The sequence below is a fragment of the Panthera uncia genome, chromosome B1 (genome assembly GCF_023721935.1).
Source record: "Panthera uncia isolate 11264 chromosome B1, Puncia_PCG_1.0, whole genome shotgun sequence".
NCBI classification, from domain to species: Eukaryota; Metazoa; Chordata; class Mammalia; order Carnivora; family Felidae; genus Panthera; species Panthera uncia.
Window position 1 is genome coordinate 183869430 of NC_064811.1, and position 26684 is coordinate 183896113.

The 26684-nt window shown below is 41.5% G+C and overlaps 1 protein-coding gene across 1 annotated transcript in view; it reads left to right on the forward strand.

Annotated features, from left to right (window-relative positions):
• The first annotated feature begins 8511 nt into the window (after positions 1-8511).
• The window catches only part of MTNR1A (melatonin receptor 1A), a 39645-nt gene continuing 21472 nt past the window's right edge, over positions 8512-26684 (forward strand). Inside the window, exon 1 of the mRNA XM_049631773.1 lies at positions 8512-8747. Within this exon, the coding sequence (XP_049487730.1) occupies positions 8522-8747 (226 nt within the window). The 5' untranslated portion in view covers positions 8512-8521. The remainder of the gene's footprint in view (positions 8748-26684) is intronic.

The window sequence follows — 26684 nt, forward strand, 5'->3', positions numbered from 1 at the left end:
GGTAGATATTAATCCGACTGTATCAATAATCACCTTGAACATATACAGTCTAAATATGCCACTTAAAAGAGATTGCCAGAAGGGATCAAAAAATAATACCCAATTAATTATAAGTTGTCTAAAACAATGCTCACATTAAATATAAGGACAGATATAGATCAAAATTAAAGGGAGGAAGAAAGATGTATCACGCTAAGACTAATCAAAAGGGAACGGGAGTAGTTACATTAATTTTAGACAGAGTTGGCTTCAGAGTTTGGAGGGATAGGGAGGGGCATTACATAACGATAGAGGGCTCATTTGTCCACGTATGCCCCTAACAACACAACCTCAAAATACATGAGGCATAAACTGATCAAACTAGAGAAATAGATGCATCTACTATTTAGGCAGATACTTTAACATTTTTTCTATCAGAAAGGGACAGATCCAGCATGCAGAAAATCAGGACATGTTTGAAGTTCAGAGCATGATGAGTCAACGAGATGTAATTAACATCTATAGACATCCAACAAGAGCACGTTACATATTCTTCTCAAGGTCACAGGGAATGCTTACCTAGACAGACCACATTCTGGGTCATAAGACCACATTCTGGGTCATTAAATACACCTCAAGAAATTGAAAAGAATAGGAATCATGCAATATCTGTTTTCAGACCAGACATCAATGACAGAAAGATAGCTGGAAAATCTCCAAATACTTGGAGATTAAACAGATAAATAACACAGAAGCCAAAAAAGAAATCTCAAGAGCAATTGCAAAATAATTTTAAATGAAAACAAAAATACTTATCAAAATTTGTGGAATACACTGAAAGCAGTGCTTAGAGGGAAATTTATAGCATATATGTGGGATAAATCCCACGTAGACAAGCCTGGTTCAACACTAGAAAATCAACATAATCTGACACTTCAATAAGCTAAAAAAGAAAAATCACACGATCGTATCAGTAGATGCAGAAACAGAATCTGACAAAATCCAATACCCATTAATGATAACAACTGTCTGTAAACTGTGAATAGAGAGAACTTGCTCTACTTGATAAAGAACATTTACCAAAAATCTACAGCGAACGTTATACCTAAAGGTACAAAAGCAGACATTTTTCCACTGTGATCAGAAACAATGCAAGGATGCGACCTCTTATTACTTCCTTTCATCATCCTACTGGAAATTCTAGTTAATTCAATTCAGACAAGAAAAGGAAATAAAAGGCATACGCATCGGGAAGGAAGACATAAAACTGTACAGATGACACCATCGTCTAGGTAGAAAACCCAAAAGAACACACACGAATGCCTGGAGCTAATAAGCTGTTATGGCAAGGTGGCAGAATATGAGGTTAATGTACAAAGTCAATTGCTTCCCTGTGTACCAGTAGTGAACAAGCGAAGTTTGAAATAGCAACCCACCCCATATAAACCCAGGAAACCTGGTTTATTTGATTGGAAGTCTAATACAGCAGGGGATTTAATCCCAAATGGAAGGGCCCTGCCAGGTCATATTACGTACTCCCCCTGCAATAAAATTAGGACATTCCTCACGGACTCCTCCATCAAGAATTAAACCTGTACCTCCCTCGCGGGAAACCAATGAGCAAACTAATGCGCCTTTTTATTCCTGTGGTGAGCCTGTGGCGTAGCCAGATTCTCGCACAGGGAGACAGGACGCCGAGGCTTTTTGTCCAGGAAGCAACTTTACTTGTGCCGGCATGGGCTCAGTGGGCTAAGACCCGCCCCCCCCTCAAAGGCTGAGCCCCGAGCAGAGCAGGGTGGAGCCTTTTAGGAAATTTCTACTTCTCTGTCTCCCATATTTGGTGACACATCTAGCCTGAATGGACACAGTCCAAGCAAGTTACAGTGTCGGGTCAGAGCTGTGCATACGTGTCTAGGAGTTGACTGGGCCATGTTGCACGTCGCCTTCCTTTGTACTGAGAAGAATTCCACCAGATTCCTTAGGGAGGGGCTCCACCACAGTGCAAGACCTTGAATTTCTCTTCAAATGACAATAAAGAACATGAGGAGGGGCGCCTGGGTGGCTCAGTTGGTTAAGTGTCTGACTTCGGCTCAGGTCATGATCTCGCGGTTTGTGAGTTCGAGCCACGCGTAGGGCTCTGTGCTGACAGCTCGGAGCCTGGAGCCTGCTTCGGATTCTGTGTCTTCCTCTCTCTCTGCTCCTCCCCCACTTGCACTCTGTCTCAAAAATAAACATTAAAAAAAAACACATTTATAAAGGACATGAGGAAAATTCTGATTAACTCTGAAAGATTGTCTATTTAGGCTTCTCTTTCTCATCATATTAACTTTATTTGGTTGTCTTTTCTGGTGTCCCCCTGCCTGTTGCCAAGACTCCTTCACCTCCATATCTTCTAGCTGACAGATGATCCTTTCTACTCAAGGAGGTTCACATATGTTGTCTACCTTTGACTGGCTGCCTCTGCCTGTGGTAACTCCTATATATATAAAGTCCCCAACTGACCAATGTTGACCCATAGGTAGGGACATCGCTATGTCCCTATCTAGCAAGAAGAGGTTACAGAAGAGAAGACCTTCCACCCTCAGCAACCTTAAAGATTTAAGGGTCAAAATTGTTCAGGGGGAAATAACGTGGGAAACAAAGGCAGAAGGAAATGGCAGAGAAAATTAAATTTCCTTATAACCTGCAGCTCATTGACAAATACTTGAGGCAGGCAGAGTAAAACGTTTCTCCAGGAACTCCTTACTGTCTTAACATCAATGCTTTGCTAGAGGGAAAAACAACCTTAGCTTGACAAGAGCAAGGCCTCCAGTCTTCTTTAGCACCTGAAAATCCCTTTGGAAACTTCCCCTTGCCTTTACCTCCCACAACACCCAAGTATATAATCAGTCTCTTCTCCTCATGGTCCCAGGGCAGCTCTTCCTGCCCATAGGTCCCGTCCCCATGCTTTAATAAAACCACCTTTTTGCACCAAAACAATGACAACAAAAAACAAAGCCAACAAACAAAAACAAAACAAACATCACCATTCCATGATCACCCCTTAAAATGAAATACTTAGGTATAAATCTAACAAAATATGTACAAGATCTACATGAGAAAAATTGTAAAATTCTGATGAAAGCTCTCGAGGAGAACTTGAAAAATGGGAGACATAGCCTGTGTTCATACATTAGAAAACGTAATATTGTCAAGATGTCAGTTTCCCACCTTTACCTCTAGATGAAATGCAATGTGAATTAAATTCCCAGCAAGCTTTTTGTGTCTTTGGACACACCGATTCTAGCATTTATATGGAGAGGCACAAAGAACAGCCAGCTGAGTATTAATAGAGAAGAACGAAGTCAGAAGAATGACACTACCTGCATTCAAGACTTACTGTAGAGCTATGGTAATCAAGAGAGTATGGGATTGTGAAAGAGTAGGCATAGATCAATGGAACAGAATAGAGATCCCACAAACAGACTCACAAATAGAGTCAACTGACCCTGAAAAAGAGCAAAGGCAGTACAGTTGGTGGAAGTTTTGGGGTGATGGTGGGGTGGTTCGGAGCTGATGGCCAAGAAAGAATTCTTGAAGACGTCTTTGGTGCAAAAAGGTGATTTTATTAAAGCACGGGGACAGCTCTTCATGGGCAGGAAGAGCTGCACTGGGCTTGAAAAGACTGACTGGTTACATACTGTGGAATTGGGGAGGTAAAGACAAAAGCGAAGCCTCCAGAGGGACTTGGATATGCTAAAGAGGACTCTTAAGATACCTGAGGCCTTGCTTTTGTCAAGCTAAGGTTGCTTTCCCTCTCAAAAGACATTAACATCAGGAAAGAAGGGGGTTCGTGGAGAAACATTCTACTCTGGATTTGCCTCAAGTATTTGTCATGAGGCTGCAGGTTACAAGGAAATTTAATTTTACCTGCCATTTCCTTCTTGCCTTTGTTCCCCACCTCACTATGGAGGGGAGGGTGATACTAGGGGCCCCAGGACACGGAGTCTGCAGGTTTTTAGAGGTTAGGCTATTGATCAGATTGCGTTTTTCTTGTCATTTACTGAGATATTTGTAAATATCTCTATCAGTTTAACCATTTGTTTTGTGTCCTTTCCTTTGTCCTTGGGCAGCCAGGAGCGCCTGAGGAATGTCACACATATCCCGCCTGTGGGGTGGGTAATGCCAGCTTGGGCTTGGCCCTCAGCTTGCCTCATGGCCCCTCATCACAGTGTCTTTTCAACAAACGGTACGGAAACAACTGGACATCCATGTGCACATCTACACGCAGACTTTCTGCCTTTCACAAAATTAACTCAGATGGGTCACGGACCAAATGTGAAATGCAAAACTCTAAAACTTCTGGAACACAATACTGAGAACATCTAATGATCTTGGATGTGGAGAAGACTTTTTGGATACAACACCAAAGACATAATCCATAAAAGAAATAATTGGTCGGCTAGACCTCGTTAAAATTACAAACTTCTGCTTTGTGAACAACCACGTGAAGAGATAAGCCACGGGATGGAAGAAAATATTTACTTTTAATTCCCTTGCCTTTGGGGATGTGTCAAGTAAGAGATTGCTACGGCAAGGGAATTAAAAGCAAAAATGAACTACTGGGACCTTATGAAGATAAAAAGCTTCTGCACAGCAAAGGAAACAACCAACAAAACTAAAAGGCAACCAACGGAAAGGGAAAAGATCTTTGCAAATGACATATCGGACAAAGGGCTAGTATCCAAAATCTATAAAGAGCTCACCAAACTCCACCCCCGAAAAACAAATAACCCGGTGAAGCAATGGGCAGAAAACATGAATAGACACTTCTCTAAAGAAGACATCCGGATGGCCAACAGGCACATGAAAAGATGCTCAACGTCCCTCCTCATCAGGGAAATACAAATCAAAACCACACTGAGATACCACCTCACGTCAGTCAGAGTGGCCACAATGAACAAATCAGGAGACTATAGATGCTGGCGAGGATGTGGAGAAACGGGAACCCTCTTGCACTGTTGGTGGGAATGCAAACTGGTGCAGCTGCTCTGGAAAACAGGGTGGAGGTTCCTCAAAAAGTTAAAAATAGACCTACCCTATGACCCAGCAATAGCGCTGCTAGGAATTTACCCAAGGGATACAGGAGTACTGATGCATAGGGGCACTTGTACCCCAATGTTTATAGCAGCACTCTCAACAATAGCCAAATTATGGAAAGAGCCTAAATGTCCATCAACTGATGAATGGATAAAGAAATTGTGGTTTATATACACAATGGAATACTACGTGGCAATGAGAAAGAATGAAATATGGCCTTTTGTAGCAACGTGGATGGAACTGGAGAGTGTGATGCTAAGTGAAATAAGCCAGACAGAGAAAGACAGATACCATATGGTTTCACTCTTATGTGGATCCTGAGAAACTTAACAGAAACCCATGGGGGAGGGGAAGGGGAAAAAAAGAGGTTAGAGTGGGAGAGAGCCAAAGCATAAGAGACTGTTAAAAACTGAGAACAAACTGAGGGTTGATGGGGGGTGGGAGGGAGGGGAGGGTGGGTGATGGGTATTGAGGAGGGCACCTTTTGGGATGAGCACTGGGTGTTGTATGGAAACCAATTTGACAATAAATTTCATATATTGAAAAAAAATAAAAAAATAAAAAAGTCAAAAAAAAAGAAAAAAAAATATTTACAAAAGACACATCAGATAAAGGGCTGTTATCTAAAATACAAGAAGAATACTTAAAACAGTGAGGGGCACCTGGGGGGCTCAGTCGGTTGAGCGTCTGACTCTTGATTTTGGCTCAGGTCATGATCTCTTGGTTCGTGGGATCAAGCCCCACATTGGGCTCCATGCTGACAGTGTAAAGCCTGCTTGGGATTCTCTCTCGCTCTATCTCTGCTCCTATCCTGCTTTCTCTCTCTAAATAAATAAACTTAAAAAAAAAAGATTTTGTTAAAAAAAAAAAAAAAAACAGTGAGGAAAACAATAATGCAATTTAAAAAACGGGCGAAAGACCTGAACAGTCACCTCACCAAAGAAGACATTCAGACGAGGAAGCATATGAAAAGACTTTCAACATCCTATGTCTCTAGGGAACTGCAATTAAAACAAGGAGATGGGGCGCCTGGGTGGCGCAGTCGGTTAAGCGTCCGGCTTCAGCCAGGTCACGATCTCGCGGTCCGTGAGTTCGAGCCCCGCGTCAGGCTCTGGGCTGATGGCTCGGAGCCTGGAGCCTGTTTCCGATTCTGTGTTTCCCTCTCTCTCTGCCCCTCCCCCGTTCATGCTCTGTCTCTCTCTGTCCCAAAAATAAATAAAAAACGTTGAAAAAAAAAAAATTAAAACAAGGAGATAACACTACAGACCTGCTAGAATGGTCCAAATCTGGAACACTGACGATACCAAATGCTGATGAGGATTTGGAGCAACAGGAACTCTCGCTCATTGCTGGTGGGGGGAGGGGGGAGGGGAATGTAAAATGGTCCAGCCCCTTGGAAGACAATTTGGTGGACTGTTATAAAACTAAACATACTCTTAAGATACACTCCAGCAACGGTGCTCCTTGGCATTTACCCAAAGGAGCTAAAAACCTCTGTCCACCCAAAAATCTGCACGTGGATGTTTATAGCAGCTTTATTCACAACAGCCACAACTTGGGAAGCAATGGAGATGCCCTTTGTTAGGCGAAAGGATAAGTAAACTGTGGGACATCCAGACAATGGAATAGTATTCTGCACTACAAAGAATGAGCTGTTAAGCAATGAAAAGGCATTGAAGAAACCCAAAAGCAGATTACTGAGTGAACGAAGCCAACCAACCTGGCCAGGTGACACAACATACGATACCAAACTACGGGACATTCTGAAAGCGGCAAAAACTAAAGACACTAAAAAGATCAGTGGTTTTGAGGGAAGAGAACAGGGAGTGAAAAAGAGGCCGAGCACAGAGGATTTGTAGGCAGTGGACGCAAACAATGGTAGATGCGTGTCATTATCCAATCGTCCAAACCCACAAAATGTACACCACCAAGAATGAACCCTACTGTCAACTGTGACTTCGGACAACGATGAGTCAGTGTGGGTTCACAGATTGCAATAAATGTATCACGGTGATGTGGGCTGTAGCCAGTAGGGACGCTGTGCTTCTGAGACGATGGGGGTATCTGGGAAATCTCTGTACTTTCAATTCTGCTGTATGTCGAAAACTGTTCTAAAAACTAACATTTATTGGGATGCCTGGGGGGCTCAGCTGGTAGAGCATCTGACTCTTGATCTCAGGGTCATGTGTTCAAGCCCCACATCTGGCAAGGAGCCTACTTAAAAATTTAAATTAATTAAAAACCTCTATTACTCAACTTATTTAATGTGCCTATTAATTTCTAAGTTCCTTCCTTAATGCTGCCCTTCCTGCACGTCACTTCTGTAGCTCACAAATGCCCCATAGCACACACACCCTGCCATTTGGAGGGTAAGGGCTGTGTTTTGAGCCAAGTCTGTGAATTACTTCCCGAACAAGTACATTCATGAATGCCATGGAATTGATTGGAACCTAGGACTTTGCAGATTGGGGAGGGCAGAGAGACAGGGGACAGAGAATCCCTCGCAGGCTTGGAGCTGTCCGCACAGAGCCAGATGTGGGGCTTGAATTCACAAACCAGGAGATCGTGACCCGAGCCGATGTCGAGTCCACGCTTAACCAACTGAGCCACCCAGGCGCCCCGAGTGAAGCTCTTGTTAAAAGCTCGAGGGTGAGTATGTGCCAAACCTAATCTTGGACGTCTACAGGGAGAGAGCACACGGCTAGGATCGGTACCACTCCTGGAAGAAGTCAGCTGGAGAAAAAGCGGCTGCCGAAGCAAGACTGCGGCTACTCTGAAACCATTCAGTCCGCTGACGTTTGAAATCGAAACGAAAAGTGCACACTTGCTTTGAATCAGCCCTCCCGGTGGAATCTTCTCGCCATTTCAAGGGGCCATTTCCAGGGTCCGGATTCTCCACCGGGGGCAGCAACTAGAGGCACGCACAGAGGTTGAGGCTGAGAACTTGGAATTTTTAAATTGGAAAAGTTATTTTTATTTTTAATTGAAGGAGACAGAGTTGACCTAGTGAACCTTTACAGTGTTCAAGAAAGATCAAAATAAAAGTAGCTTTGTGGGGGGGAAGATTATGAAAATTCTGGCTTGCCTTTGCAGTACGGGGGGCGGAGGAGCTGGGGAAGATGATTTCTGTTCCACGAATGGTGCAACACTTGAGAAAGTTCCTTGACTTTTTTCCACCTGTGGCTTCGCGGGGCGCGCTGCCAGGCTGGAGCTCGGGCGGCCCGGCGCAGGCAGACCGCACGGGGGCGCTGTGGCCACGGGCTGAGCCCCGGGGGACCGAGGAGCCTCCGGGCGGCTGCCCTGTGTCCCCGGGCTGCAGGTGGCGGGGAAGCGGGGGAGCGGGCAGGGCGGCCACGGGGGAGCGCTCGGGATGGGGCGTAGACCGTAGACGCGGGCAGGGCCCGGAGGAGCCCTGAGCCGCGCGGGCCGGGTGGCACCGCGCCGCGCTCCGAGGGCAGGCGCGATGGCAGCGTCGTGGGGCGCCCCGGGCGGGACCCTGAAGGGCAACGGCAGCGCGCTGCTCAACGCCTCGCAGCGGGCGCCCGGCGGCGGGGAGGGGGCGCGGCCGCGACCCTCCTGGCTGGCCTGCACGCTCGCTTTCACCCTCATCTTCACCATCGTGGTGGACGTCCTGGGCAACCTCCTGGTCATCCTGTCCGTGTATCGGAACAAGAAGCTGCGAAACGCAGGTAGGGGCTCCGGGGCGGGGGGCCCGGCCGCCCCCCAACCTTCACCGGACGGCCGCCTCCCCTCCTTCCTGGCCACTTTCCGGAACGCAGCCCCCTGGCCCCAGCTGTCCGTTAGCTTTTTCTAAAAAAGTGCGCTTTTTTCTTACAAACTGGGGGCTTAATTTTTCCCCAAAGGGACAGAAGCCTGTCACTTTACTTTTCCTTTAACCTGCATGTGTAAGTTTTCTCTTTTCTCTCTCTCTATCCCCTCCCCTCCAAGAAAACAGGGAGTCTGAAGTCCCCAAGGGGGTAGAAAACTCGACCAGAGTCAGATCCTCTTTATTTTAGGGGAAACCCCCACCGTACGGTTTTCGGTTTCGGAGCTTTTACTGGATTGAGAGATTGCAGAAAGTTCCTCAAGAAGTCCTTGCCAATCAGATCAATGAGCTTACCAATTGTTCCTCCCAACTTTGTTAAAATAGGAGAAAATATAAAAGCTGGTGAAATGATAATGCCATTATTTTAGTTTTGTTGTCAGGAGTAGTTTTCAGTTTTGGGCACGCAATTGACAAAGACTCATGAAGGCTCCTAAATGAGGTTATTACTCCTCCAAGTTAGAATGTAAACTTGTTGCCATTTTAAAAGAAATTGTTACAGAAAAGAGTATATTTACATATAATCTACTACCTAAGCTAATTTTGTGTTTGAGTTTAACTTGCTTTATCGTCCAAGCAATGAACTGAAATTGGTTTATCTTGGGTGGGAGACCATGGACGGCCTTGCATAGGACAGGGGGTGTTCAGATCTTTAAGTGATGAGGTACTTAGCTCTTTAGCTGGAGGCTGACTTTCTGGAGGTGGGGGTGGGGAGGGGAAAGAACCTTGCACTTACATGTTTGTCAAAAAGCAGTATTTTTTGTTCTAATAAGGTAGTAGGTCACACTCTAATTTTCTTTAGCTGCCCTCTGGGAGGGCCCCCTTTTTCTCTATAATGCTTGCGACAGTGAATGGTTTAAGCTCAGTCAGGTAAGCATCCGACCCTTGATGTCAGCTCAGGTCATGATCTCCTGGTTCGTGATTCCAGCCCCACGTGGGGCTCTTTGCTGGCAGCACAGAACCTGCTTCAGATCCTCTGTCCCTCTTGCTTTCTACCTCCCACCCCCCGCCCTGCTCACATTCTCTGAAAAAAAAAAAAAAAAAATCTTTTTTAGAAAAAGAATTAACTTGATTATCATCTGCTAACACAAAGTGAATTTGAGTTAGTCCATTGAATAACCTCATTTCACATACGATTGGGCTTAAACTAGAGGAATTCTGCCTTCAAGAAGAGGCTCTTTGAAGAAAACATAGGCAGTAAGCTCCTTGGCATCGGTCTTGGTGATGATTTTTTGAATCTGACACCAAAAGGAGGAGGAACAAAAGCAAAAATAAAGAGCTGGGATTACATCAGACTAAAAAGCTTCTGCACAGGAAAGGAAACTATCAACAAAATGAAAAGGCAACCTGGTGACTGGGAGAGACTATTGGCGATCCATGTTAGATAAGGGGCTAATACTTAAAATATTATATAAGATATATAATATATATACGATATATATAATATATATACGATATATATAATATATATGGAATATATATACAGAATATATAATACGATATATATAATATATACAGAAATCATACACCTCAGCAGCAAAAAAGTAATCTGATTTAAAAACAGGCAGAAGGTCTGAATAGACAGTTTTTTCAAAGATGACATCCAGATGGTCAACAAACACGCGAAAGGATGCTCAACGTAACCCATCAGGGAAATGCAAATCAAAACCATAATGAGGTATCGCTCCACCCCCATCAAATGGCTATTATCAAAAGGAAGAGATAACAAGGGCTGGTGAGGATGTGGAGAAAAGGGAACCCTGTGCACTGTTGTAAATTGTTAGGATGCAAATCGGGGCAGCCACTGTGGAACAGTATGGAGGTTCCTCAAAAAGTTACAAATAGGGGCACCTGGGTGGCTCAGTCGCCTAAGCGTTCCACTTCAGCTCAGGTCATGATCTCACAGTTCGTGCGTTTGAGCCCCACCTCTGCCTGGTAGTGCAGAGCCTGCTTGGGATTCTCGCTCTCTCCTCGCTCTGTGCCCCTCCCCCACTCACACTTTCTCTCACTCTCAAAATAAATAAATAAACCTTAAAAAATTAAAAATAGAACAACCAGATGATCCAGCAGTTCCGTGCCAAGCAAAAACAAAAATGCTAACTCAGAAAGATACCGGCACCCCCATGTTCGCTGGGGGATTATTTGCAATAGCCGGGATATGGAAACAACTTTTGTGTCCATCAACAATGAATGGAGAAAGATGTACTATATATATACATACATATATGAACACATATATATATACATACACATGCATACATATGTACAGAAGTTACACACACACACACACAAATGAAATCTTGCCATTTGTGACAACATGGATAGACCTTCAGTGCATTATGCTATCTGAAATAAGTCAGAGAAAAGACCAGTACCATATAGTCTCTCTTAAATGTGAAATCTAAAAACACAAACAAGGACACCTGGGTGGCTCAGTTGGTTAAGTCCGACTTTGGCTCAGGTCACGATCTCACAGTTCATGGGTTCAAGCCCCATGTGGGGGCTCTGTGCTGACAGCTCAGAGCTTGGAGCCTGCTTCAGATTCTGTGTCTCCTTCTCTCTCTGCCTCTCCTCTGCTCACACACTGTCACGTTCTCTCTCTCTCAAAAAGAAGCATTAAAAAATTTTTAAAAGGTCTTATTAGAAAAAATCTTAAAAAAAAATTACCTGTCATCTCCAGGAGCAAAGCAGTGGGGGAAGCCTGCTTTCTCATCATGGCTGATTTCCTGCCAGTCTCCACTGTTCCCTCTATTTCTGGGATCTGGGGGGTGCTGGCTCTGCTTATAATAGGTTAATCTGCTTCGCAGCCTCCTCATTGTGTTAGTGATTGCTTTAATTTCTTGGATTAGGATTTGATAACTGGACTTTTGCTCTGACCCGTTCCATGCATTCCTGTCTCCTTGCAAAAACAGACACAAAAGAGGCTCCTTCCCTCCTAGCAATAAAAGCAGTTTTCTGTGGGCCAGACACAGTTCTGAAAGCCACGTAAACTGAATCCTTGGGGAAGCGCTGTAGTAGGGTGCTACCCTTGGCCTCCTCACAGGGGAGGAACTGAGGACACAGATTGGTTGTGTGCACTCTAGGCACACGGTGGAGCAGGGTATCGAACCCACAGAGCTTGTCCCCAGAGCTCATTCTGCCTTGCTGATAGCAACTATTACGTCATTGGGGACGTTGGGGTCTTGCAAGAACTTTCATTTTAAAAAACATTCACATGCCTGAAACAATTCAGCTTCTTCTGTTTTGTGAAAAATAGTTGTACAAAGGGTGCCTTCCACACTACTTTGTATTTTGTATTCAATAGCAAGTTTTCAATAAGGCCGCCTAGGGCACACTGCATTTCTGTGGCTAGCCGGGAGACCCGTTGTGAGCTTTCATTTGCAAAGCTTTAGACCTGTCATATTTTTATAATTGGGATTTTGTTTCTTCACTTGTACCACTGCTGCAATTCTAACCATTTGAGGCTTTCTAGAATGGTTGGAATTTTGAAACAGAGAGAGAGAGAGCGCTGATTCCAATGAGTTATAGGATGCTTATCAAAAGTTCTCATGATTGTTCGATCCTCCCATTTCAGTTAAATTATTGTGTTGGTATTAATGAGATAAGACTCAAAGAAGAGAACAGAAGAAATGAGGTAAGGAAATAAGAAAACTAAGGCATCTGCAGCTTTGACGTTTCCTTTGGAAATCTGGTATAATGGCGGGCTTAATTTACGCCCCTCCCTCGCCTAAGAGGGTATGTTGACAGGTGACTTCCCCGAGAAGAAATTTAAAATGTTTCACAGCCGTATCTCAGGGGCACTGGTCAGTCGGAGCGGACACGGGCTCCAAAAGCCCACCAGGCTCTTAGCTTCTGGGGTGCAGCTCTCTCCTGTCCAAACTGTGAGACTAGAGTTGGTACCACCACGTTCCATCTTCTGAGTCAATTTCACAGCCTAGTAATGGGAAGAGTCCTGCCCTGGGACACTAGGATTAGTATCGTTGCTCTCTACTTTGTGATCTGAGACATCAGGTAAGTTATCCAAGCCTCACCGTCCCCATTTGTCAAGTACAGAAAACCTCTCATCTCTTAGCCTCACACAATTGTTGCAGTTACCTAGTGAGACCATGCGTATGGGAGAGGACACATCGCATGTGGAAAATGATGCATACTTTGAAAAGGACGAAGTAGGTAATGTTATGTGTTCTTTTTTTCTAGGTATAGCTAACGAGGGTGTATTAAAAACCCTTAAGTCTTTTTTGTTAAAACTTGTTAAAAACCATGCACTCTAAACTTACAATTTGTATACTTTCCTCTGTGTATATTATGCTTTAAAAAAACTTTTACTAGGGGCGCCTGGGTGGCTCAGTCGGTTAAGCGGCCGACTTCGGCTCAGGTCACAATCTCGCGGTCCGTGAGTTCCAGCCCCGCGTCGGGCTCTGTGCTGACAGCTCGGAGCCTGGAGCCTGTTTCAGATTCTGTGTCTCCCTCTCTCTGACCCTCCCTCGTTCATGCTCTGTCTCTCTCTGTCTCAAAAATAAACGTTAAAAAAAATTTTTTTAAAAACTTTTACTAAAAAAAAATAAAGCAAAAGTCTAGTATCTTGCCTATTGAAAATTCAGTGATCTGGCAATTAACCTATCTAGAATAGAGCCAGTAAATGGAAAGAAGCAAATAACAGACACGCCCTGATTGCTGATTTGTTCTTAGAATTTTTTACTAAGTCTATTTATTTTGAGAGAGAGGGAGAGAAAGGGCAGAGAGTGAGGGACAGAGAGAATCCCAAGCAGGCCCCACACCATGAGCACAGAGCCTGATGCAGGGCTTGAACTCACGAACCATGAGATCACGATCTGAGCTGAAATTAAGAGTCAGACATTTGACTGACTGAGCCACCCAGGCGCCCCTGATTTGTTCTTACAGCACCGTAGAGCGCTGAGGCTCGTGTCCAGATTATAAGCCATAAATTAGGAGGATGACTGACGCATTTAAAGGAACAACACACGCGGCCAACAGCACGGGTTGAAACTGACTCATTAACAACAGGTCTGAAAAACTGAAAAGCACAATCTCTGGAGGGAATGTTGTGAAGAAGAACTCCGCTCACCATTAATTCCTCCTGAAACAGCAGGTGTATTCTGTTTAAGAAGACAGCACCATACTATTTTAGAAAGATACCTGCCTATAGGAGATTACTATTATTTTTAAATCTGGTACGCACTGGGGTAAACTGTCAGTATTATAAAAAGAAGCAAATTAAAAAGTTCCCAGAATGACTGTAAGACTAGATCATCATCAGCACTGTGTTCTCTGCTTGAGTGTAACTCCTGTTAGGTACAAGACTGAACGCACTGGTTTCTTTCAGGCCTGTATTGTCTCTATCCTTGCGTTTCTACTCAGAGAAGCTGCAAACCTTGGATGCCCCAGGGCTGTTTTTAAGATTCTTACAGTCTTAGGCAGGCATGCCTACTTAAAAAATACTATTTTGAGGGGTGCCTGGGTGGCTCAGTCAGTTAAGTGTCTTACTTCGGCTCAGGTCATGATCTCACAGCTTGTGAGTTCAAGCCCTGCATCGGGCTCTGTGCTGACAGCTGAGAGCCTGGAGCCTGCTTCAGATTCTGTGTCTCCCTCTCTCTGACCCTCCCCACCTAAAATACACATTAAATTAAAAAAAAACCCCACTATTTTGAAGTCAAGGCATAACGCAGACAATAAAGTACACAGAACATGAATACGCAGCTTAATATATTTTTCCTCATGTATACACACATGACCGTCACTTTTGGAAATGAAATAAGGGTGTTGAGAGATGGCAGTATTATTATTATTCACAGCTTGAACTAGAACTTATGCCAAGTCTAAGTACTGGAAACCGCCAACGTGAATGTTTTCTCTTTTACCATCCACAAACAATTGGTTGCCTGTATTGAACTTGACTCTTTGTTTGTATCCTTTGCTCAGATAAGGAAAGCTGAGGCTCACTGCCTCCCCCAGTGCCCTTGGCCACCCTCACCATCAGTTCACCAGTATTCCTGGCTAGGTCCCATTGAATGTGTTCACAGCTACCTTGATTGAGCCCTTGACCACTCTGTTCACTGTATCCCTGGCTGTCATTTTCTCTTTGCTCTCTTTCCTTCTCTTCCTTCGCTTTCTCTTTTCTTCTCCACCACGGTTTCTGACTCTGTTCTTCAATATCTTTTAATCACCATCATTAGGTTTGATCTCTTCAAAGAGGTCACATGTGCATCTGTTTCCTAATTGTGTCCTGCATCGGAAAAAAAGATAGCCCTGAACTTACAAATGTATCATATTCTAGAAGTTCTCTTACAAATGCCTTAAAAGAAAAGTTCATCTATATTTTGGCTTCTGTGCTACCCTGCAAAATAATTCAAAGGAGTAATATGTCTGAAATAAAACTCAGAATATCTGGGTCACCTGCCATTCATGAGCTCCTGAGGGCAATCTGCCTTGTTCTAAGTTCTGACTCGCTTGGGATCCTGTGAGAATGGGCACAGGTGGTATGGAAGGGGCATATGGAAGCTTCCCTTATTAACTCAAATGTCAGGAGAAAGTTCAGGGGCAAGGCATGATGATAGAGGTGGATTTGTCATCACATATGGGGTGCAAACAAGTATATGCATGTGCTTATAGTCAAGTACTCCTGTGTTGGGGACAAACCTGTCACCGGATCCTACAGGGAAGTGTGGGAGGAGCCTGTAAAGAGAACTGATCTAGAACCTGGACTCCAGGCCTTCTTTACTGAATGGATCTGTGATTACAGATAAATCACCATCTCCCCGGACTGTTTTCACATCAGCAAAATGATGGGGTGGGACAAAATCTGAGTCTTTCTGCTTCTAGTATCCTTTTTCGTATGGTGATTAAACTCACTGTGAAGTTGGACATTCTAATGTTGTGAGATTGACTAGCAATAAGAATTGTGGGTGCAGGGCTCCTGGGTGGCTCAGTCGGTTGAGCATTTGACTTTGGCTCAGGTTATGATCTCACGGTTCATGAGTTCGAGCCCCACATGGGGCTGGCTGCTCTCAGCATGGAGCCCGCTTTGGATCCTCTGTCCCCCTCTCTCTCTGCCCCTCCCATGCTCGCTCTCTCAAAAATAATAAACATTACAAAAAATTAAAAAAAGAATTGTGAGTGCAATGTTATGTACACATACAGTGATAACAGGCATCACAGACCTAGGAAATGGTGTTATGATGAAAGTATGTCTCACTTGTCCTAAACTGTCTAGGTGATTCGTCTCCTATCTGCTAAAAAATATCTCAGCAGAACATCTAGTTTCCCTGTTTTATTTCCCAAGAAATGCTCCCGAGGTTTAGACATTTCCCAAGTAGTTCTCCCTTCTTGGCAGAGAACGAAGTAACCGACTACACAGAGACAATAGGTTGGATCCCTGGGATTTATGCAGGTTCTTGTGAATTTGGGTGGGATGTGCTGGGGACACTTATGATGAACTGACCCACGGGGTATGGGCGTGAACAGTCCCCCTGGGGGAGCTTTCTGGCCTCTGGTTGGACCACCTGGACTAGCTCTTCTAGGCCTGTTGTGATGCCTTCAAAAATGTAACCACTTAGGAGGAACAGGCTAGGTTGGCAGCCAGCCTGGCCGCTTGTTGGTGACAACACACGTCTAAAGAACGGGGGGTTCACATGAGTGAGCACGTCACTCTTAGGTGTTCAAAGATGGAAGGAAGATAGAAGGAAGATAGATAGGTGTTCAAAGATAGAAGGAAGCCCTTCACCGTGTTACAGAATAAAGAATCAGACAATCTCTCCTGCAAAATCAGTTTGGGATGTCTCTACTGGGGTCCTGAAGGTGGCTAGTTTCATAGTTTACTGGTGATTTAAAAACCAGTGTTCTGTGGGATCTTTAAAGCCCAAAACATCAAACAAAATATCCGTTTATGAACCAAACGCCCCAATCCCACAATAAAAATAAAAACCATACATTTGGGGGCACCTGGGTGGCTCAGTTAAGCGTCCGACTTCGGCTCAAGTCACGGTCTTGCAGTTCGTGGGTTTGAGCCCGACGTCAGGCTCTGTGCTGACGGCCAAGATTCTGCTTCGGATTCTGTCTCCCTCTCTCCCTGCCCCTCCTCTGCTCATGCGTGCTCTCTTTCTCAATAAACATTAAAACAAACAAAAGCCAATACATTTTGGACAATATTATTGAGTCAGTTTCTCCTTTCAGAAATCTTTTTTTCATAAAGGTTCATTTTGCCTGTTACAGTCTCTTCTTCCTTAAAGTGATGCTGTCCTATGATTCATTTAATATCCAGAGAATTCAGATATAAAGTAAATAGAATTCTAACAAAGGTCTGACTTCTGGGACATGGGCAATTAGAACAGATCCAGAGTATTCCTCAAAACTCAGCTCCGGTGTCTTAATTGAAAATCTAAACCTTTTGTGATAAAAGTAAAGCCTCTTTTATATTGTTCTCATCCATAACTGATTTTGCAAAAACTGCTGGTCATCTTATGATGAACATTTCCATTTAAAACAGGAGTATTTTCCAGCGCCCTTATCAAGCTAACCCCTATTATTAAAGGCATTTAGATTTTCAGTCCTACAATTTTATTTTGCAAATTTATTAATTCAGGTGTGAAACGTTTTTCAAGCTTGAGAAAAGGAAAGTAGGCAACTTGTGAGATTGTTGTGTGCGGTGCACTTTTCACAGACAGCTATTTTGATCTGATTTCTGCAGATGAAGTATAAAAATAACCTCTTATTTAGGAGGCCTAGTGCTTTGTACTTGTGCACATAGAGCAATTCTCAATTTTCAAAGCACTTCCCCACATTTTCTTTTATTTGTTCTTATATAGATCTCCTCAGGTAGATTAAAAAAAAAAAAAAACCCTGAAACTCCAAATTCACAGATAAATGATCAGTATTTCTTACTCCAGCATACAACCCAGTGCGGAACAGCGGAAGGGGCACAGGAATTAAAATCTGAAGACCCAGGCTGAGTCCTTTCTATCTGCGATACCTTTATTTGTACTATGTGTTGGGTCTAGTTGTTCAATCTGTCTAAGCCTTAGTTCCCCATCTTGTGTCACAGGGATGCTAGGAGAATAGATTTAGATTCTGCCCACCCATCCACCCATCCACCTACCTATTGCCTTGAAATTATAAAATACTACAGAAATAATGCTATCATGTTATTATTAGTATGTATTCTACAATTAGTACTTTTTATGTTGTTTTTTTAATGCTCATTTTTTTTAAGTGGACAATATGAATGATAAGTGAAATCAGTCAGAAACTAAAGATTTAGGATTGAATTCTCTTTGGCAACATTATGGAAATTGCATAAATTCTCTTAGGTCTCCATTTTCCCTTTCATAATAAACATTATCCCCCTGCAGCATGTAGGACTGAGATTCTGATTGTTTCAATATCCAACCTTTGAGAGGCTGATTATTTCAATATCCAAGCCATTCTCTAATTTAAAATGAATCACCTCTGCAAGCTACAATAACTTTCTCAGACAAGTATTTATCATTCAAAAACTTATAACCTAAATGTATGTACAGACGTGGAAAATGATTTCAAGCTAACAAAGTCAATGTTTAACACAATTCACTATCTGATAGAATTCTTCTCTGTACTGTTGACATTCTCTTCCTACAGCTCTTCATGATATTTAAAATTATTGATTCAAGGCAATATTCTATTTGTAAAGACATTTTATTGATTTTTTTTCTCTTGCATGCTTGGCTACTGTTTAAATTTTTCTGATTTTTTTTCTGGTCTGTGTAGTATTTTATTATCGAACCCCAAATGTTATCCAAATTTGCCAAAGTAATCCTCAGAATTGCCTGGAAACTGGATTAAGACTCCTAAATATGTCATTGAGTTTTGGTCTACAGGATTAAATTTGGATCTGATCTTTGGTTCCTCCACCTATTCATTGCATAAGAAAGTAGCAACTTTCAGCATTAATCGTGGATATGATGGAGGTTATTTTTGCTAGCTTTCACAATCATTTTTCCCTTGGCTATTCTGAAAGGTAACCAAAGATAAAATGTCCTAAATTAAACCTCCTGCATTTAGTTCTTACCAACATTTGATGGTTCTGTTTTTAAAATACCTGATTTGAAAAATATCTGAATTGAAAACAATTCCATTTACAATTGCACCAAAAAGAATAAATGCTTAGGAATAAACTTAGCCAAGGAGATGAAAGATCTGTACTTTGAAAACGATAAAATACTGCTGAAACAAAGTGAAGATGACACAAACAAATGGAAAGATATACCATGCTCATGGATTGGAAGAATTCATATTGTGAGGATGTCTGCCCTACGCAAAGCAATTTACAGATTCGATGCGATCGTTATCAAAATGTCATATTATTATTCCACATAGAATAAACAATCCTACAATTTGTATAGAATCACAAAAGACCCGGAATAACCAAAGCAATCTTGAGAAAGAAGAACAAAGCTGGAGGCATCGCAATCCTAGATTTCAAGATATACTACAAAGCTGTAGGAGTCAAAACAATATGGTATTGGCATAAAAATAGACACAAAGATAAATGGAACAGAACACAGAGTCCAGGAATAAACCCACAGTTATATGATCAATTAATTTATAACAAAGGAGGCAAGAATATACAGTGGAGAAAAGACAGTCTCTTCAAATAAATGGTGCTGTGAAACTGGAGACCTACATGCAAAAGAATAAAATTGGACCAGTTTCTTACACCATACACAAAAATAAACTCTAAATGGACTAAAGACCTGAATGTGAAACCATAAAAATCCTAGAGAGAACACAGGCAGTCATTTCTCTGACACTGGTCATAGCAGCATTTTTCTAGGTATGTCTCCTCAGGTGAAGGAAACAAAGGCAAAAATAAACTATTAGGAGTACATCAAAAGAAAAACAGTTTTTGCACAGTGAAGGAAATCATCAACAGAACTAAAAGTCAACCTACTGAATGGAAGTTACTTGCAGACGATACCTCCAAAAAGCAATTAATATCCAAAACATAGGGGCGCCTGGGTGGCTCAGTCGGTTGAGTGTCTGACTTAGGCTCAGGTCATGATCTCACAGTCCGTGAGTTCGAGCCCCGCGTCAGGCTCTGTGCTGACAGCTCAGAGCCTGGAGCCTGTTTCAGATTCTGTGTCTCCCTCTCTCTGTGACCCTCCCCCGTTCATGCTCTGTCTCTCTCTGTCTCAAGAATAAATAAAAAAAAAAAAATCCAAAACATATAAAGAACTTATACAACTCAATATAAAAAAAACAATCTGAGTAAAAAGTGGACAGAAGACATAAACAGAAATTATTCCAAGAGGACATACAGATGGCCAACAGACACATAAGAAGATGCTCAATATTGCCAATAATCAGGAGTATGCAAATCAAAACCACAATGAAGTATCATCTCACATCTGTTAGGATGGCTATAATCAAGAAGAAGAAATAACAAGTGTTGGCAAGGACATAAAGAAAAGAAATCCCTCATGCACTGTTGGTGGGAATGTAAATTGGTGCAGCCACTGTGAAAAACAGTGTGGAGGTTCCTCCAAAAATTAAAAATAGAAATACCCCATGATTCAATAATTCCACTACTGGTTATTTACCCAAAGAAAACAAAAACACCAACCTATAAAGATCTATGTCCCATACTCATTGTAGCATTATTTATAATAGCTGAGATATGGAGACAACTGAAGTGTCCATCGATAGATGTGTGGATAAAGAATTTGACACACACACACACACACACACACACTGGAATATTAATCATAAAAAAGAATGAGATCTTGCCATTTGCCACAACATAAGTCGGCCTAGGCGGTATTATGCTAAGTGAAGTGAGTTAAAGAAAGACAAATACCATTCGGTTTTACTTATATGTGGAATCGCCCAACACACACACACACAGAAAAGACCCATAAATACAGAGAATTGGTGGTTGTCAGAGAGGAGGGAGATAGGAGATGGGCAAATTGGTTAAGGGGAATGGGAAGTTTAGGATTCCAGTTATGGGATGAATAAATCACGAATGAAAGGTATAGCAAAGGGAACGTATTCAATGGTATTTCACTAGTGTATGGTGACTGATGGTAGCTATATCTGTGGGGAGCAGAGCATCACAGATACAGATGTTGACTCACTATGTTGTGTGCCAGAAACTAATGCAACATTGTAGGTCAATTATACGTCAATTAAAAAAAATACCCGTTTGGAAAAATATCTGCTTTGGACGTCGTTTTAAATCTCCATAGAGTCTCTGGACATTGTTCTAATTCTTTATTAGTATCTCTAAAAATGATAATTGGAGTATTTGAGGTGAACAGGACGATCTTCCTAAGGTGGCTTGAATTTCCTCCCTTAAGCGGTTTTAAGTTGCCTAGCTGAGTGAAATGCCCTATTTTCTAACATAAGAAATATGCACGCTCTCAGGATTTTTCTAGGCTACCAGAGGCAATTAATGGATTGTTTTTAAAGAAGCAGTTGTTCGTGCTTAGAACCCCGCATGGTAACACCAGTGTCACCTACCCCCGCCTTTGTAAAGATGCTTCCTTAATCAGTATCCTAAGTTCTTCACCTTTCAAATAGGTTGGCTGACCAAGTTTACATGACACCTGGGGGCTGTATGTGACATGCAAGAAATTTCAGTGAAATTTAATGATACTGCAAGTGTGGAATAAACTTTTGGATTTTCGATTGAGATGTCCTAAAATTTATTCTTCTACAGAGCTATCCACTTTTGGCAATCACACTGAAGGCATTCGTCTTAGAAAAAGGGGACAAGAAAAAGAACAACAAACAAATCTACTTGGTGCTGAATATTATTCAGGCTACTTAGGTTGAATTTGAGTTGTGGCACTTCCGGCTTAAAAGGATGCTTGCCTGCTCTGACAGTGAGCGCTTTTGGAACTTACTGGATCGAATATTCATTTAAGTCAATATTTATTGCATACCTACAGTTTAAGACAGAATATAAATTGTCAGCAAATACTTGTTGGTTTGTCAAAATACAAGGCGACATGCTAAGCTTGGATCCTACTTCCAAAGAGGTTGCTTTCATTCGGGCACTTAAAATTCTTTTATTTTCAAATAAAAATTAAGACCTGGCATACAGAGGTGTAAGACTAGAAACATGTTTATATAGCAGAAAAATTTTTCAAGAGGAATTTGTTGGCTGGTTAGATGGCAGCTGAAGCCTGAAGTAGTCATGAGATGTTTTACAAGATCCTGCCTAGGGGCAGCTGGGTGACAGTTGGTTAAGGCTGACTTCAGCTCTGGTCATGAGTTCGAGCCTCACACGGGCTGTTGGCTGTCAGCGTGGAGCCCACTTTGGATTCCCTGTTCCCCTCCTCCTCTCCCCCTCCTTCCTGTATTCATTCTCTCTCTCTTTCTCTCAAAAAAAAAAAAAAAAAAAAAAGATCCTGCTTGACTGACAGATGCTAACTCCACTCACCATGGTGAGCATTTTGTGATGTACAGGAAAGTCAAATCACTGAGTTGTTTGTAAACATGGAGCTAATATAATACTGTAGGTCAGCTCTATTCCAATGAAAAATTTTAAAAAATTTAAAATAATTTAAATTATTCATGGTGTAGCTAAAATTCAAATTAAAAATAAATAAATAAAAGACGTTACCTCAAGATGAAAAAATAGGTAATAAATAGGGAAATATGAAAGTGAGTTCACACAAGGGGCAGAATTAAGGCGAGAACCTCCGAGTAATTGTCAGTAACGGAGACACAGCCTAGCAATTTGCGAATAATACACTGGCTCATATCTTTTGGAGAAAGTGATACAGCCTGAAAAAACACCTGTTGGAGAAGGTTTGAGAACTTGCCTGCTAACTTAAATTTTAAAACCTTTCCTGACATAGTTATTAAAGGGAAGATGATAATATTATAACCAATAACTAGTTATTTCCTCTTTTCTAATTTTCTTAACATATTTAGAAATACAAAACTCTCTTATAATCTTGAAAGGGATAACGGGCTTTGTTTCTAGCTTTTTATTTTACTTATTTTTATTTAGTTAACACACAGTACAATATTGGTTTCAGGAGTAGAATTTAATGATTCATCACTTACAACAACTGGTGCTCATCACAACAAGTGCCCTCCTTTTAAATGTTTGTTTTTTTTTAATTTATTTTTGAGAGAGAGAGCGTGAGCGAGGGAGGGGTAGAGAGAGAGGGGGACAGAGGAATGAAGCGGGTCTTGAGCTGACAGCAGCGAGCCCGATGTGGGGCTCAAACTCGTGAACCATGTGATCATGACCGGAGCCAAGGATGGACATTCAACTGACTGAGCGACCCAGGCGCCCCAACAAGTGCCCTCCTTAATACTCATCACCCGTCTAGCCCATCCCCCACCCACCTCCATCAACCCTCAGTTTGTTCTCTATCATTAAAATTCTCTTGTGGTTTGTTTCTTCTCTTTTTCCCCCTCCTTCCCACATGTTGATCTGTTTTGTTTCTTAAATTCCACTTAGGAGTGAAATCATACAGTATGTCTTTCTCTCATTGACTTATTTCACTTAGCATAATATTCCCTACTTCCATGTCACTGCAAATGGCAAGATTTCATTCTTTTTGATGGCTGAGTAATATTCCATTGTGTGTGTGTGTGTGTGTGTGTGTGCGCGCGCGCAGGTATTAAATTCTTTACCACGTAAGTTTTTTAAAAGCTTGTTTACAAAACAGGTTAGAGATAGAGATAGAGGGAGGTTACACGTATATAAAGTTGTTTCATATTTAATACTTTATATATGAAACATTCCTTATCTGTGGAAAGTTAGTTCTTTATAGACTCAATTATTTTTGGTAGTACGTTCCCTCTGAAGAATGTGGGCTGTGGAACCAGATAACCTGGAGTAAAATCCTGGCCCTGCCATCCAATGGGTGTGACCTTGGGAAATTTATTTGTTTAATTTCCTCACTTATTAATTCAGGACAGTACTAATGCTGTAAGGATTACAGGATTGCTAAACTTAAAGTTCATTGTGCTTTAAATGTAACATCCTGGGAAACACAATAAATTCTTTGTTATTTAGTACTTGGGTAGAATTAAGACAGGTGAATGTATTTTTATTTCTAAGGCAGAGTACAATACTTAACACTACTTTAGCTACTTAAGTTCTTTTTTGTTTCTTAAAATATTTTATTTTTATGTAATCTCTACACCCAACGTGGGGCTTGAACTCACAGCCCTGAGATCATGAGTCACATGATCTACTGACTGAGCCAGCCAGGTGCCCCTAAGTATTTAAATTCTAAGAACATAAAAAGGAGAGTCACATTTCGAATTTCTAAAATGAACTTTATGAGAATCTTAATTTATACTTTTGTAGTACTAGCTTTTATTTCATTTCTCCTCCCATTTTAGCATATAAATAGGATGATACTATAATTGTTCCTGTTTAAATAATGACAGTAATTCTTGTTTGGAATTTAGCAATTTAGAACTCTTGTCTAATTAGAAATATTACTAAGTGCCATTGATTTGCTTTTATAAGCTGAGATTTCACAGAATTCTTCAAGATAAAGAAAATAAAGACTACAATCTCAGAGTGAACACGAGCTTTTTTTTGATTGCCGGTTAATGTGGTTAAAATATGTTTTTAAAGTTGTTTGTGTTTAAAGTTTTATTCTTGATTTTGTAATATAAATAATGGTGTAGACATCAGTAATTTGGTTAAGTTTTTAATTCCAGTTAACATACAGTGTTATGTTAACTTCGGGTGTACAATATAGTGTATTCAACACTTCCATACATGACCCAGGACTCCACACGACAAGTGAACTACCTAATCCCCATCACCTATTTAACCAATCCCCCAACCCCCTCTCCCTCTGGTAACCATCAGCTTGTTCTCTGTAATTAAGAGTCTGTTTCTCAGTTTACCTCTCTCTCTCATATTTTTTCTCTTTGCTCATTTGTTTTGTGTCTTAAATTCCACACATGTGAAATCATACGGTATTTGTCTTTCTCTGCCTGACTTTATTTCATTTACCATTATACCTTCTAGCCCCTTCCATGTTGCAAATGGCAAGATTTCATTACTTTTTTTCATGGCTAATATTCCATTATCTATATATCTATATATCTATATCTATATATCTATATCTATATATATATAGATATATACACACACATATACATATATATATCTATACATACATATATATGTATATATACATATATATGTATGTATAGATATATACATACCACTTCTTTATCCATTTATCAGCTGATGGGCACTTGCACTATTTCCAGACTTCGGTTATTGTAAATAATGTTGCTATTAACATAGGGGTGCATGCATCCCTTTGAATCAGTGTTTTTGTATTTGGGGGGTAAATATCCAGTGGTGCAATTGTTATATTTTTAACTTTTTAAGGAATCTCCACACTGTTTTGCACAGTGGCCGCACCAGTTTGCAGTCCCACCAAGAGTGCACGTGTTCCTTTTTCTCCACATCCTCAGTGACACCTGTCGTTTCTTGGTTGTTGATCTTAGCCATTCTGACAGGGATGAGGTGGTGGCTCGTTGTACTTTTGATTTCCATTTCCCCGATGGTAAGATATGATGGGCATCTGTTCATGTTGGCCATCTGAGAGGTCTTCTTTGGAGAAACATCTGTTCATGCCTTCTGCTCATCTTTCAATTGGATTATTAGTCTTTGGGTGTTGAGTTCTTTATATGTTTTGCATACTAACCCTTTATCAGATATGTCGTTTGCCAAGTATCTTCTCCCATTCTGTAGGTTGCCTTTTAGTTTTGTTGATGGTTTCCTTTGCTGTGCAAAGCTTTTTATTTTGATGGCGTTCCAATAGTTTATTTTTGCTTCTACGTTCCCTGCCTCAGAAGACACGACTAGAAAAATGCTATTATGGCTGATGTCAAAGAGGTTATTGCTGTGTTCTAGGATTTTTATGGTTTCAAGTCTCACATTTAGGGCTTTAATCCATTTTGAATTTATTTTTGTGTATAATAAAGTGGCCCAGTTTCGTTCATTTGCTTGTTGCTGTCCAGTTTTCCCCACGCTATTTGTTGGAGAATGTCCTTCTCCCATTGGATATTCTTTCCTGCTTTATTGAAAATTAATCAACCATTGGGGCGCCTGGGTGGCTCAGTCGGTTAAGCGACTGACTTTAGCTCAGGTCACGATCTCACAGTCCATGAGTTCGAGCCCCGCATCGGGCTCTGTGCTGATAGCTCAGAGCCTGGAGCCTGCTTCAGATTCTGTGTCTCCCTCTCTCTCTGACCCTCCCTCGTTCATGCTCTGTCTCTCTCTGTCTCAAAAATAAACATTAAAAAAAAATTAAAAAAAAATTAATCAACCATATAATTGTGGATTAATTTCTGGGCTTTCTATACTGTTCTAGTGATCTACGTGTCTATTTTTGTGCCAGCACCCTCAAGTTTTTATTACTCCAGCTTTATAATATAACCTATAATCTAGACATTTTTTCAAGATTGCTTTGGCTATTCAGGGTCTTTTGCGGCTCCATACAAATTTTAGGCTTCTTTGTTCCAGCTATGTGAAAAATGCTGCTAGTGTTTTGATACGGATTGCGTTAAATGTGCAGATTGCTTTGGATAGTATAGACATTTTAACAGTATTTGTTCTTCCCATCTGTGAGCATGGGATGTCTACCTATTTCTCTCTGTTATCTTCAGTCTTTTTGATCAGTGTTTTAGAGTTTTCAGAGTACAGGTCTTTCACAACTTTGGTTAGATGTATTCCCCACGTATCATTGTTTTGGGTGAAATTGTACATGGAATTGTTTTCTTAATTTCTCTTTCTGCTGCTTCATTC